General features: G+C 33.9%; 2 protein-coding genes across 2 annotated transcripts; one reads left to right on the top strand and one right to left on the bottom strand.

Moving 5' to 3' along the window:
• The first annotated feature begins 231 nt into the window (after positions 1-231).
• Positions 232-1,722, top strand: LOC139900890 (uncharacterized). The gene has a single exon (XM_071883640.1). It carries the CDS (start codon positions 232-234, stop codon positions 1,720-1,722), a length of 1,491 nt encoding a protein of 496 aa, XP_071739741.1.
• Positions 1,723-8,926: 7,204 nt separating this feature from the next.
• On the bottom strand, positions 8,927-11,881 carry LOC139897295 (uncharacterized). The gene is made up of 7 exons (XM_071879990.1): positions 11,601-11,881; positions 11,443-11,502; positions 10,730-10,842; positions 10,245-10,313; positions 9,625-9,676; positions 9,341-9,507; positions 8,927-9,175 (listed from the first exon to the last, which is right to left on the bottom strand). Exons 1-6 carry the CDS (start codon positions 11,868-11,870, stop codon positions 9,385-9,387), a joined length of 687 nt encoding a protein of 228 aa, XP_071736091.1. The 5' UTR covers positions 11,871-11,881; the 3' UTR covers positions 8,927-9,175; positions 9,341-9,384.
• Positions 11,882-12,114: the final 233 nt, after the last annotated feature.

Raw genomic sequence — 12,114 nt, 5'->3', positions numbered from 1 at the left:
TTCTCTCTATCAAACCACAAAACCATTACTCTAACTAAAAACCAGGACCAAACTTGTTTACACCATTCAACTTTACAATTACTTCAACTACAAGAACATGACTCCACCCTCAATTATTTTGTTCACTTAATTTCCCTTTTTTTTCTCTTTTGTTTTCATGTTTTTATTACATAGTTTTTCCTCCTTTGTCTCTCTTCCCTTCCTCTTTTCTAACCTTTTTCATCTTTTTTTATGGCTAGTAGTGCTGATGATCAACACACAAAGTTTAAACATTTTTGTCGAATATGTAAAAAGGGTTTCATGTGCGGAAGAGCATTAGGTGGCCATATGAGGGCTCATGGTATTGGTGATGATACGGGGAATCTTGACGATGAAGATCCCGCAAGCGATTGGGAAGATAAACAAGGTAACAAGAGAATGTATGCATTAAGAACAAACCCTAATCGATTAAAAAGTTGTCGCGTTTGTGAGAATTGTGGGAAAGAATTCTTATCATGGAAATCGTTTCTTGAACATCGAAAATGCAGCTCAGACGATGGTGAGTCGCTAGTTTCATCACCTGAATCCGAGGCTGACGAGGACGAGGGTTATGATGATGAAAATCAAGGTGCACAAAGAGATTATAGCGGTGGAGCTAGCGCTAGCGGATGGTCGAAAAGAAAAAGATCATTTAGGGCTAAAGTTAGTAGCTTTAACTCAAATTGTCCATCTAGTGAAGATGAAGATCTAGCTCTAGCTAAATGCTTGATGGATTTATCAAACGCTCGAGTTGATCCTATAGAAACCGATATAGAAGATTCGATGTACGCCTCCCCTATTAGGGAGGAGCAACCGCGAAACCCTATTTTTAGTACAACATTTCTAACAACTTTTACTAGACCACCACCACCTTTGGATAAAGCAAAAGGTGTAGCTACAACTCCAAAAGGCATGTTTGAATGCAAAGCATGCAAAAAGGTATTCAATTCACATCAAGCATTAGGTGGTCATAGAGCAAGTCACAAAAAGGTAAAAGGTTGTTTCGCGGCACGAAATGATCAATTTGATGATAATATTGGTGATGATGATGTTATAACACAAAACGAATACTTCCCATCACCAAAACCAATCTCGAGTTATCAATTTAACCAAGGTCCAAGCACTGCACCACCACCACCATTAGTTGGAGCAGCACGTCGAAAATCAAAAGTACACAAGTGCTCAATTTGTAATAGGATCTTCGCATCGGGCCAAGCACTTGGTGGACACAAAAGATGCCATTGGCTTACATCTAACATGAGTGATACTTCTACTATAGCCAAATTTAACTTCCATGAACATATAGAACAACTTCATCGTCGAGCATTAGCGTTACCATCTCAAATACTAAATAAATCGAAAGCACTCGATCTTAATCTCCCAGTACAACAAGATCAATCTCATCACAAATACCCACCTCTGAGTTTCGAGGTTTCAACCGAGATTAATTTACATTCATTGAATGTAGATCATGAGAAAGATCGGCACAAAGCTGGTGATCAACAAGAAGATCATGATCAGAAGATCAACACAAGTAATCAAGAGAAAGAAGCAACAATTGAGGATGATGAAGCTGATAGTAAATTGAAATTGGCAAAATTAAGTGAATTAAAAGAAATGAGTAATGTCAGTGGGAGTTCATCTTCATGGTTACAAGTTGGAATTGGATCAACAACTGATGTGGGTCCATCTCATGATCCATGAATTTTTGTTCATTTTTAACTTCTTCTTTTTTATGAAGAAAAACAAGTATATATATAACCCGAAAACTGTAAGTATATATCCATTTGACAAGCATGTAATTATATGATACTTTCTTTTTCACATGGATTTTTTGCGTTTTGTTTTAGTTGTATTATTTTCCTCAGTGTTAATGCAAATAAAATATTGTGTTACAATTATGTTTTTGTTATAATAATAATAATAATATAGATATGGATAGTCAATTTTGGTGTATACATATAGTCAATTTTGGTACACAAAGTATGTATTTTTATATTGAGATTTTAGGCTATAAATACTCATGAATGCAAGCATTAAACTTGCACCATTTCTCACACTTACAAAGTGTTTCTTTCTTTCTCTCCATTATCATCTTTGTTCTTACACTTCATTATTAGTATTCTAAATCAAGAATCAAATCACTAAAGGTAGTTATAAGCCTACTGAATTATAACATCAAGAATCAAACCACTAAAGGTAGTTATAAGCCTACTGAATTATAACACGTTATCAGCACGATAATCTTAATACTAAATATGGTTGGCTCTGCCACCAAAATGATATATGGTCGGTTATACCACCAAAATGATATATGGTCGGTTATACCACCAAAATGATATATGGTCGGTTATACCACCAGAATGATATAGGTCGGTTATACCACCTGAAAAAATATATGGTCGACACTGTCGCCAAATTTTCATTTATGTTTACTAATATTTATATTTTTGTTATATAACATTTATTTATGATTGCTTACACATGGTCGACACTGTCACCTACTTATCATTTATGTTATATTAAATTTATGTTTAATGTTTATATACTTATGAATATAAATTGACTCTAATTTATCATGATGTTTGTTTTAATTTTTGATAATAGAAAATGTCGAATCTGGAAAAGCTTAAATTTACTCCTTTAGAATCAACTGGAAACAACTACATGCCATGGGTTATAAAAGTAAAAATGCATCTTAAATCAATGGGCATTCTTGAAACCATAAATGAAAACAACACTTGTTCTGAAAAAGAACAAGCTACGGCATGTTGCTTTATTCATCAACATATTGATGAATGCTTACAAAATAATTATGTGACTGTAGAAGATCCCCATGTTTTATGGGAAGGTCTCAAAAGCAGATTCAATAATCAAAGAGAAATTTTACTTCCAGCTGCAATGGAACAATGGAGAACATTAAGGTTCCAAGACTTTAAGAAAGTAAATGAATACAGCTCAGCTCTGTATAATACATGTTCACAACTTAAATTCTGTGGACATGAAATTAGTGATGCAGACATGATGGAGAAAACTTTCTCCACAATGAATGCTGCAAACATCACAGTGCAAAGAAATTTGAGAATGCTAAAGTTCAAAACATATCCTGAACTTAATTCATATCTCTTAGTTGCAGAGCAAAATGATGAGCTATTAATGAAAAATCAGCAATCCTGTCCTACTGGTACACTTGCAATCCCTGAAGCAAATACTGCAAATAATTATAAACAGGGACAAGGACGCGGGCAAGGTCGTGGTTATAATAACCATCACCATCATCATGCCAAAAGCCATAACTATGGTAGAAACCATCCTTATGGTAATGGTAATGGGCGTGGACGTGGTCGTGGTCGTGGCCGTGGTGGTCAAAGAAATAGTAATCCACGAAAATATAAATATCAACCACAAAACAAGCCCATTAAACAAGATGTTGAAGAAAATTCTTCTAAAAATTCTGAAGAATCTTGCTACAGATGTGGTAGAATGGGCCACTGGACTAATACTTGCCGAACATCTAAACATCTTGTTAAGATGTATCAGGATTCGCTGAAAGGTAAAGAAAAGGAAGTAAATTTTGTGGATAATATTGATCCAACAGTCACTGAGAAACCATCTGATTTATATGAAGATTTCTTGAATGTTTAAGTTGTGTGTCTTTTGAAAAATAAACGATTTAATATCGTCTGTCTTTGTCATTATGTTTGCTAAATGTTTCAGTACTATCTATTTGCGTTTAAAATATTGTGTAATATTAATGTACTCACTATTTATTTCTTATATATGAAGTTCAATATGAATTTTGCTGGAATACAACATCAATCAAGTGGTGGAGATCTCTGTATAGCAGACAGTGGAACTACACACACTATACTTAAATCCGAGAAATATTTTATTGATCTAAAACCAACGGAAGGAACTATACATACAATATCAGGACCTGCTAACTTGATAAAAGGGATAGGAAAGGCAAATTTCATACTACCAAATGGTACAAAATTTTTAATAAATGATGCCTTATTTTCTCCCAAGTCAAGCAGAAATTTATTGAGTTTCTCCGACATATACCTTAACGGGTATGATTATCAGTCAGTGACAACAGAAAATGAGAAATATTTAAGTATCACTGACAAGAGTCATGTGGTTGAAAAACTGCCAAGACTTAGTTCTGGATTACATTATACACATATAAATGTACCAGAAATACATATGGTAGTTAACGAAAAATATATTGATCCTGGTGTATTCAGTTTATGGCATAACAGATTAGGCCATCCAGGATCAACAATGATGAAAAGGATTATTGAATGTACTCATGGACATCCACTAAAGGATAGAAAAATCCATCATGATACAATGGTTCCATGTACATCTTGCTCTCTTGGAAAATTGATAACTAGACCCTCACCACTTAAGGTTGAGAAAGAATCACCAATGTTTCTTGAAAGAATTCAAGGTGATATATGTGGACTAATTCATCCACCATGTGGACCATTTAGATATTTCATGGTTCTAATAGACGCATCTAGCAGATGGTCTCATGTTTGTCTGTTATCAAGCCGTAATGTGGCATTTGCAAAATTTCTTGCCCAAATTATTAAATTGAGAGCTCATTTTCCTGATTACACCATTAAAAGGGTGAGACTTGATAATGCTGGTGAATTTACATCTCAAGCATTTAATGACTATTGCATGTCTATAGGAATTGTTGTTGAACATTCTGTTGCTCATGTGCATACACAAAATGGTTTAGCCGAGTCATTGATTAAACGTTTACAGTTAATCGCTAGACCATTGATAATGAGAACAAAACTCCCTGTATCTATATGGGGTCATGCAATTTTACATGCTGCTGCATTGATTCGCATCAGACCAAGTGCAAGTCATAAATATTCCCCCCTACAACTTGCTTTTGGTCAAGAGCCAAATATTTCCCATCTTAGAACATTTGGTTGTGCAGTGTATGTTCCAATTGCGACACCACAACGTACAAAAATGGGTCCTCAAAGGAGGTTGGGAATATATGTTGGATATGAAACATCTTCAATATTAAGGTATATTGAACCTATGACAGGTGACGTTTTTACAGCACGTTTTGCTGATTGTCATTTTAATGAAACATTGTTCCCTAGATTAGGGGGAGAAATGAAAAATAAAGAAAATGATGTTTCATGGTGTGAACCTCAATTAAAGTATCTTGATCCTCGCACAAAAGAATGCGAGACAGAAGTTCAAAAGATAATGCATATACAAGAACTTGCAAATCAATTGCCTGATGCATTTACAGATACAAAAACGGTGACAAAATCATATATACCAGCAGTAAATACTCCAGCTCGAATTGAAATTCCAAAAGCTGGCAATAACGTCACTCATGAATCTTTGCCACGTCAGAAACGTGGAAGACCAATCGGTTCAAAGGATAAAAATCCTCGAAAAAGAAAATCAGCTGATAATGAAGTAAAAGAAAGTGTTCAAGAAGAACCACAAATCAGTACTCCTACTGCAGAGGAGATTGATGATGTCAATACAGAAATTGCAATCAATTATGCATATTCAAAAATATTATGGAACCGAAATGAAATGAAAAATCTTGATGAGAAATTTTCATTTAATGTTGCATATGACATCATGAATAATGATGATGATCCAGAACCAACATCTATGGTTGAATGTCAAAATAGACATGATTGGGCTCAATGGAAAGAAGCAATACGAGCTGAATTAGAATCACTCAATAAAAGAAAAGTTTTCGGATCCATCATTCTCACTCCTAAAGATGTGAAACCTGTAGGATACAGATGGATTTTTGTCCGAAAAAGAAATGAGAAAAATGAAGTTACAAGGTATAAAGCTAGACTTGTAGCTCAAGGTTTTTCTCAAAGACCGGGAATTGATTATGAAGAAACTTATTCTCCTGTTATGGATGCAATTACTTTTAGGTACTTAATCAGTCTGGCAGTTTCTAAAAATTTAGAAATGCATCTCATGGATGTTGTGACTGCTTATCTATATGGATCACTTGATAGTGATATATATATGAAGTTACCTGAAGGATTTAAGGTACCAGAAGCATCAAATGCAAAACCCAAAGAAATGTATTCGATTAAATTACAAAGATCTTTATATGGGTTAAAACAATCGGGACGTATGTGGTATAACCGATTAAGTGATTACTTGATAAGCAAAGGGTATACAAATAACCTTACTTGCCCTTGTGTTTTCATTAAGAAAACAACATCCGGATATGTGATCATAGCTGTTTATGTTGATGATCTTAACATCATAGGTACAAATAAAGAGATCTATGAAGCCATTCAACTTCTAAAGAAAGAATTTGAAATGAAAGATCTCGGAAAAACCAAGTATTGCCTTGGTTTACAAATTGAGCATATGCCTAATGGTTTACTTGTACATCAAACAACATATACTGAAAAGATTTTGAAACGTTTCAATATGGACAAGGCAAAACCATTAAGTACTCCTATGGTTGTTAGATCACTCAATGTTGAAGCTGATCCATTTCGTCCATGTGAAGATCAAGAAGACATTCTTGGACCAGAAGTACCATATCTTAGTGCAATTGGAGCTCTTATGTATCTTACAAATTGTACAAGACCTGACATTTCTTTTGCAGTTAATTTGTTGGCAAGGTTCAGCTCTGCTCCTACCAAAAGACACTGGAATGGGATCAAACACATATTTCGATACCTTCGAGGAACTACTGATTTAGGATTATTTTATTCTAACGAATCAAAACAAGATTTGGTTGGTTATGCAGATGCAGGTTATTTATCTGATCCACATAAAGCTAAATCTCAAACTGGATATGTATTCCTAAATGGAGGTACTGCAATATCATGGCGTTCTCAAAAACAAACACTTGTTGCTACATCGTCAAATCATGCCGAAGTGATTGCATTACATGAAGCTACTCGAGAATGTTTTTGGTTGAGATCAATGACACAACTCATTACTGATTCTTGTGTACTAGAACGCGATAAAAGTCCAACAACTATCTTTGAAGATAATGCAGCTTGCATAGCACAGATGAAAGAAGGGTATATCAAAAGTGACCGAACAAAACACATACCACCTAGATTCTTCTCATACACTCAAAATCTCATTAAGGACAACCAGATTGAAATGAGATATGTGCAATCTAGCAAAAACTCTGCTGATCTTTTCACGAAAGCACTTCCAACTGCTATTTTCAGAACACACGTTCATAACATTGGCATGAGACATGTTCAAAAGATGTAACAGCTGAAGCGATGTCTACTTGAGGGGGAGTCAACTCCATGCTGCACTCTTTTTCCCTTAGCTAAAGTTTTTTTCCCACTGGGTTTTCTTTAGCAAGGTTTTTAACGAGGCAGTAATTTATAGTTGATCTTCAACAAAATAAAATTGCTATCCAAGGGGGAGTGTTATAATAATAATAATAATATAGATATGGATAGTCAATTTTGGTGTATACATATAGTCAATTTTGGTACACAAAGTATGTATTTTTATATTGAGATTTTAGGCTATAAATACTCATGAATGCAAGCATTAAACTTGCACCATTTCTCACACTTACAAAGTGTTTCTTTCTTTCTCTCCATTATCATCTTTGTTCTTACACTTCATTATTAGTATTCTAAATCAAGAATCAAATCACTAAAGGTAGTTATAAGCCTACTGAATTATAACATCAAGAATCAAACCACTAAAGGTAGTTATAAGCCTACTGAATTATAACAGTTTTAACAATATACTAAAAATACTTACTTATTATTCTCATTCTATACAATGCGTCTAGATGATCTTAACTAGGAATATGATTATTACATTAATCAACTTATTCTTCTTTGAAGAATTCAACTTTTGTTATCATTTGATCTACTTACAACTTGTAAAGTTAGGCTAAGAAACCATGATTTCATGTTAAATTAAACTTTACGAACAAGTAATAGTAATAATTAATAATTACAGATTACTGATTGCAGATCGATACTATACCAAAACATGTTTAAAATCTTTAAGAACTAACTTATTGCAGTCACCATAATGTAGCAACAACTTATTAATTGGTAAGACGGAAATGAAGTCTGTTTTAAGAAATCTAACTATGAATGTTTCCCAAATCTGGATTTCAGAAATCTAACATGAAAAGGGTATGTAACTACCTCTATGAATGCGTTAATGTTTCTGCTTTCTAAAATCATCCTTGATGAAAAGATTTGAAATGGGGCCTAAAAAATGCAATATGAGTCATTTTGGGTGCTGGTCAAAATGAGTTATTTTTAAGTGTAGTTCAAAATGGCTTGAGTGGCTAGGGATGAGCTGCCAACACTTCTGTTTCTATTTTTTCAGTTAAACACTCCTGTTATTTTTTTAGTTAGTGTATTACTAAAAATCTACTTATTTGACTTGAATTTTGATTTGTGTTAGCATTATATCAATATATCTGTTGTGACATTGCAGCAAGGATAGTGGCGACAGACCGAAAGGAGACAGGACCAATCGGGCCATGCGACATTCGTGAAAGCGTACTGAAACTCGAAGGCGAAAAACCTAGAAGATCTGTTCCAAGGCTCTTTCTTCAGCACAATCAGCTAGTTGTATGTGCTTCAGTCTCACTTTTGACTTTTGTCTTCATCATCAAAGCTTTTCCCGGGGTTGACTTTTTGACCAATAGAATGATTAAAGTTGGTTTTGGTACACATATATATACATAGTTTTGACTTTTATTTGCAGCAGTCAATTCATGTTGTTTGTCCTAAGAACATCAATGTTCAAGCTTAACATAAACAATGGTACACATATATATACACAGTTCAAATTCAATACGAATAACTCATAAACATACACAGAGTTTTTTTTTTTTTTTTTTTTTTTTTTTAAAAAAAAGTACAAGTATATCATATTTTTCATTATTCACATCTCAACTGCAAACCTAACGAGATATACAAACGAGTGCAACTTTTCAACCAAACATGCCTCATTCTACTTCCTTAAGATTCCAATCACTTCATTTTAATGCATTTCGTTCCATAGAAAACATTATGCGAACCAAATGTCCCATTAAAAGATTCTAACCCTCTCAATGCAGATTGTCAAAACGGAAGTGGCAATCTCAACCCATATGAAAGGGTCGATTTGGATCATATGTTATCTGCAATGAGCCAAAAAGGGTTACGTTGAAATATTCTCTATTAAAAAGGTATGGGTCAATTCAGTAAATGGATAAAAGTACATTTTCTGTCTGGCCCAACCCGTTCCATCCCGTTTTGACTTCTACTAAGATAAATTTACCACTCCTACATGACCCATTACCTACCTCTCCCCTAGTATGCCCATTTTGCCACCTCTATTTACACCAAATTAAAGGTCGTCCAGCTCGTCAGATGATGGGCCATTCCGAATCTTTTCTTGAAGCTCCAATTGCTTCGGCAAAACCATTTCAGTTCCTTGTCCTGATTCGGCGAAATACCTCTCCAACACCATCTGCGATGAATACAAATGTATTTAACAGATTTACAATTTTTTTTCCATTTGAAAACAAACACCACATTTTTTGTAGTTAAAAAAAAATGAATAAATTGTGAAATTATAAACTCTAACCATGGCTGCATAAGAATCAAGGCTCTGTTTGCGAGCTGTCTTGCTGAGGCCCCTGAGTAATTATTCAAAACCTAACGAGTGTTAAGATGTGTATTTTGAGTGACAATTAGATAATTAGAATCTATAATCAGATTTAAGAAAACAAGTTGTAGAAGAAAATGTCTGCACGTGCTTTTGTTGTTTAAAGTTGTACTAATCAAAATCAGTGTTGCAGAATCCGGAACTACTCTGCGTGTACTCGGCTTTTGCAACTCGGGATGTAAGAAGTCAAACTTGGTCAAACTCAGTCAACACTCGGCCAAAACTCGGGATTACTCGGAAAATCAGCCAAAATTGGTCAAAACTCAGTCAAAATAGGTCAAAGTCAAACTTGGTCAACATCTGAGTACTCCGTGAGTTGCCGAGTACTCCCTAAAAAGTCCGGACCGAGTACTCCCCGAGTACAGATTCTTGCAACCTTGATCAAAATGTTAATTGTTTGAGTGTGAACATATTCTCATAATAGGAAATGAGATTAAGTTTTCTAACGTATTAATTCACAAAATAATATAAGAATTTGAAATTTGATCATTGGCAACAAATTTTAAGTAGAAAAAGTCAGATTAAGTGAAGATTTATACAGGTTGATCATACGGTTCATCGCATCTGTAGATGTTCCATGTTCATCCTGCAAGTATACTCTCCAACCCCTACATTCACAGAAAATTATAAGTTAAAATTTGCAAATGTCTGAAAATCATCCTTCAATGGTAACAGAACATAAAAATACTGTCCAAAATCAAGACTATAAACGGTCCATGATAAACATAATTGGGTATACAAGAAAATATTTCACTTACAAGACCTCTCAACATGTAAATTATTACAATATTTTATCAACCAGAAGAAGAATATTCCTTGGATTCCTCAAAACCAAATCAACGATGCATATTAACATACATATTGTACTCCAATAAGCATATAAACACATGTTAAGCGTATTTTAACACATGTATCCCAAAAAAGTGTCCAATCTTTTTTGAATAATATCCATAGATACATTCAACCACAAAAAATTCAGTATGAACTTTTCTGAGCCTTTCAATAAAAAGTAGTAAAGGTATACCTTTCTGCGGCTCGAATAGCGATCCTACCAGCAACACTGCGAACTTTATTTGATTGTGGCGTCTCTTTTCCATCTGATGAAATGGGGAGCCCAATAATAAACTCATCTACCTCCTATGTTACAAAGTAGCCAAATTTGATATGTTACAAATTATATCCTTCAATCTAGGTTAGTAACGGTACAAATTTTGTATATTTGTACTATTTTCAAGGTTTAATAATGCACATTCTTGTGAAAGAACTCAATGCACTTCTATCAAATTGGTAAAAACAAAGAGTTGGTGTATAACTCGACTGTTGGAAGCTATCCATTTTTTGTACGGCCCCATTTAAACATATTCGCATATTAGCGTATAGCCATAGCTACTATTACACTCAAATAAACATTGTTTAATCATATTTACTACAACTTTATAGAACAGTACTGTACATTAAAAATATACATATAATTTTTTTAGATATGAAGTAATTTTCAAGTCCAAAACTGCTCTAAATTGCAGCCTTTTGACATTTATGAGTGAAAAATTGAAAACTGATCAAGGCTGTTTTGGTTCAAACTAAATCAATAACAACTACAACCTTCCACAAATTAAACAATAAAAATAAAATAGGTAGAATTTACATTTACAAAAGTAAGCATAATTGGATCACATTCAATTTCTGTAAGTTACAAAGCTATAAATAAACTTCAACAATATAAGAACATTAACCAACCTGTTGTTGAGCAATATCAAGGAGACTCATCTCAAGTTTTTGACCCCTTAATTCCAAAACCTATATACATAATGCAAAACCCAATCATAAAAATCAAAACTTTAAAACCAATTAATAAATTATAAACAAATTTTGGGTATAAATTATGAACAACAAACCTTGAGGGGGCGAATTGAAAAGCCTTTGCTAATAGCAATACCAGTACGAGATAAACCCAAATCAATTCCTAAACTGAACCCACCCATCCAACTTGAATTAATCTTTCTTTTCATCGCGTTTGGGGGATAACGGTGTTCTTCATTTGATATATCAGCTCTGATTCTTGAAAAACGCATTTTTAGAGAATTTGAGGGGGGTTTAGTGTGTATGTTTAAAAGTTTATGGGGTGGAATTGAAAATATCATTGGCAATTGCTGCGTTTGGGACATTTTTGCGTTCTGGTTTCTGCTGCTGTAGGGAAGGAGAAGGATAATCAGGTTATATATATATTCATCAATACCCCTTTAACTTTGAAGTATTGACATAGAAACCCATAAACTTCTTGAAAAACGCCTTTACGTGTTAGCGTTTTTACTTAACTCCGTATAAGGTACAAGTCATACAACTGAAAAGAGTATACTATATTCCCTAAACGTAATTTTTTATTTATATACTTTTAGGCTGCATTAAAAG

Source organism: Rutidosis leptorrhynchoides, chromosome 3, assembly GCF_046630445.1.
Source record: "Rutidosis leptorrhynchoides isolate AG116_Rl617_1_P2 chromosome 3, CSIRO_AGI_Rlap_v1, whole genome shotgun sequence".
NCBI classification, from domain to species: domain Eukaryota; kingdom Viridiplantae; phylum Streptophyta; class Magnoliopsida; order Asterales; family Asteraceae; genus Rutidosis; species Rutidosis leptorrhynchoides.
Note: the sequence above shows the minus strand (reverse complement) of the source record. Positions and strands in the feature narration are given on the sequence as shown.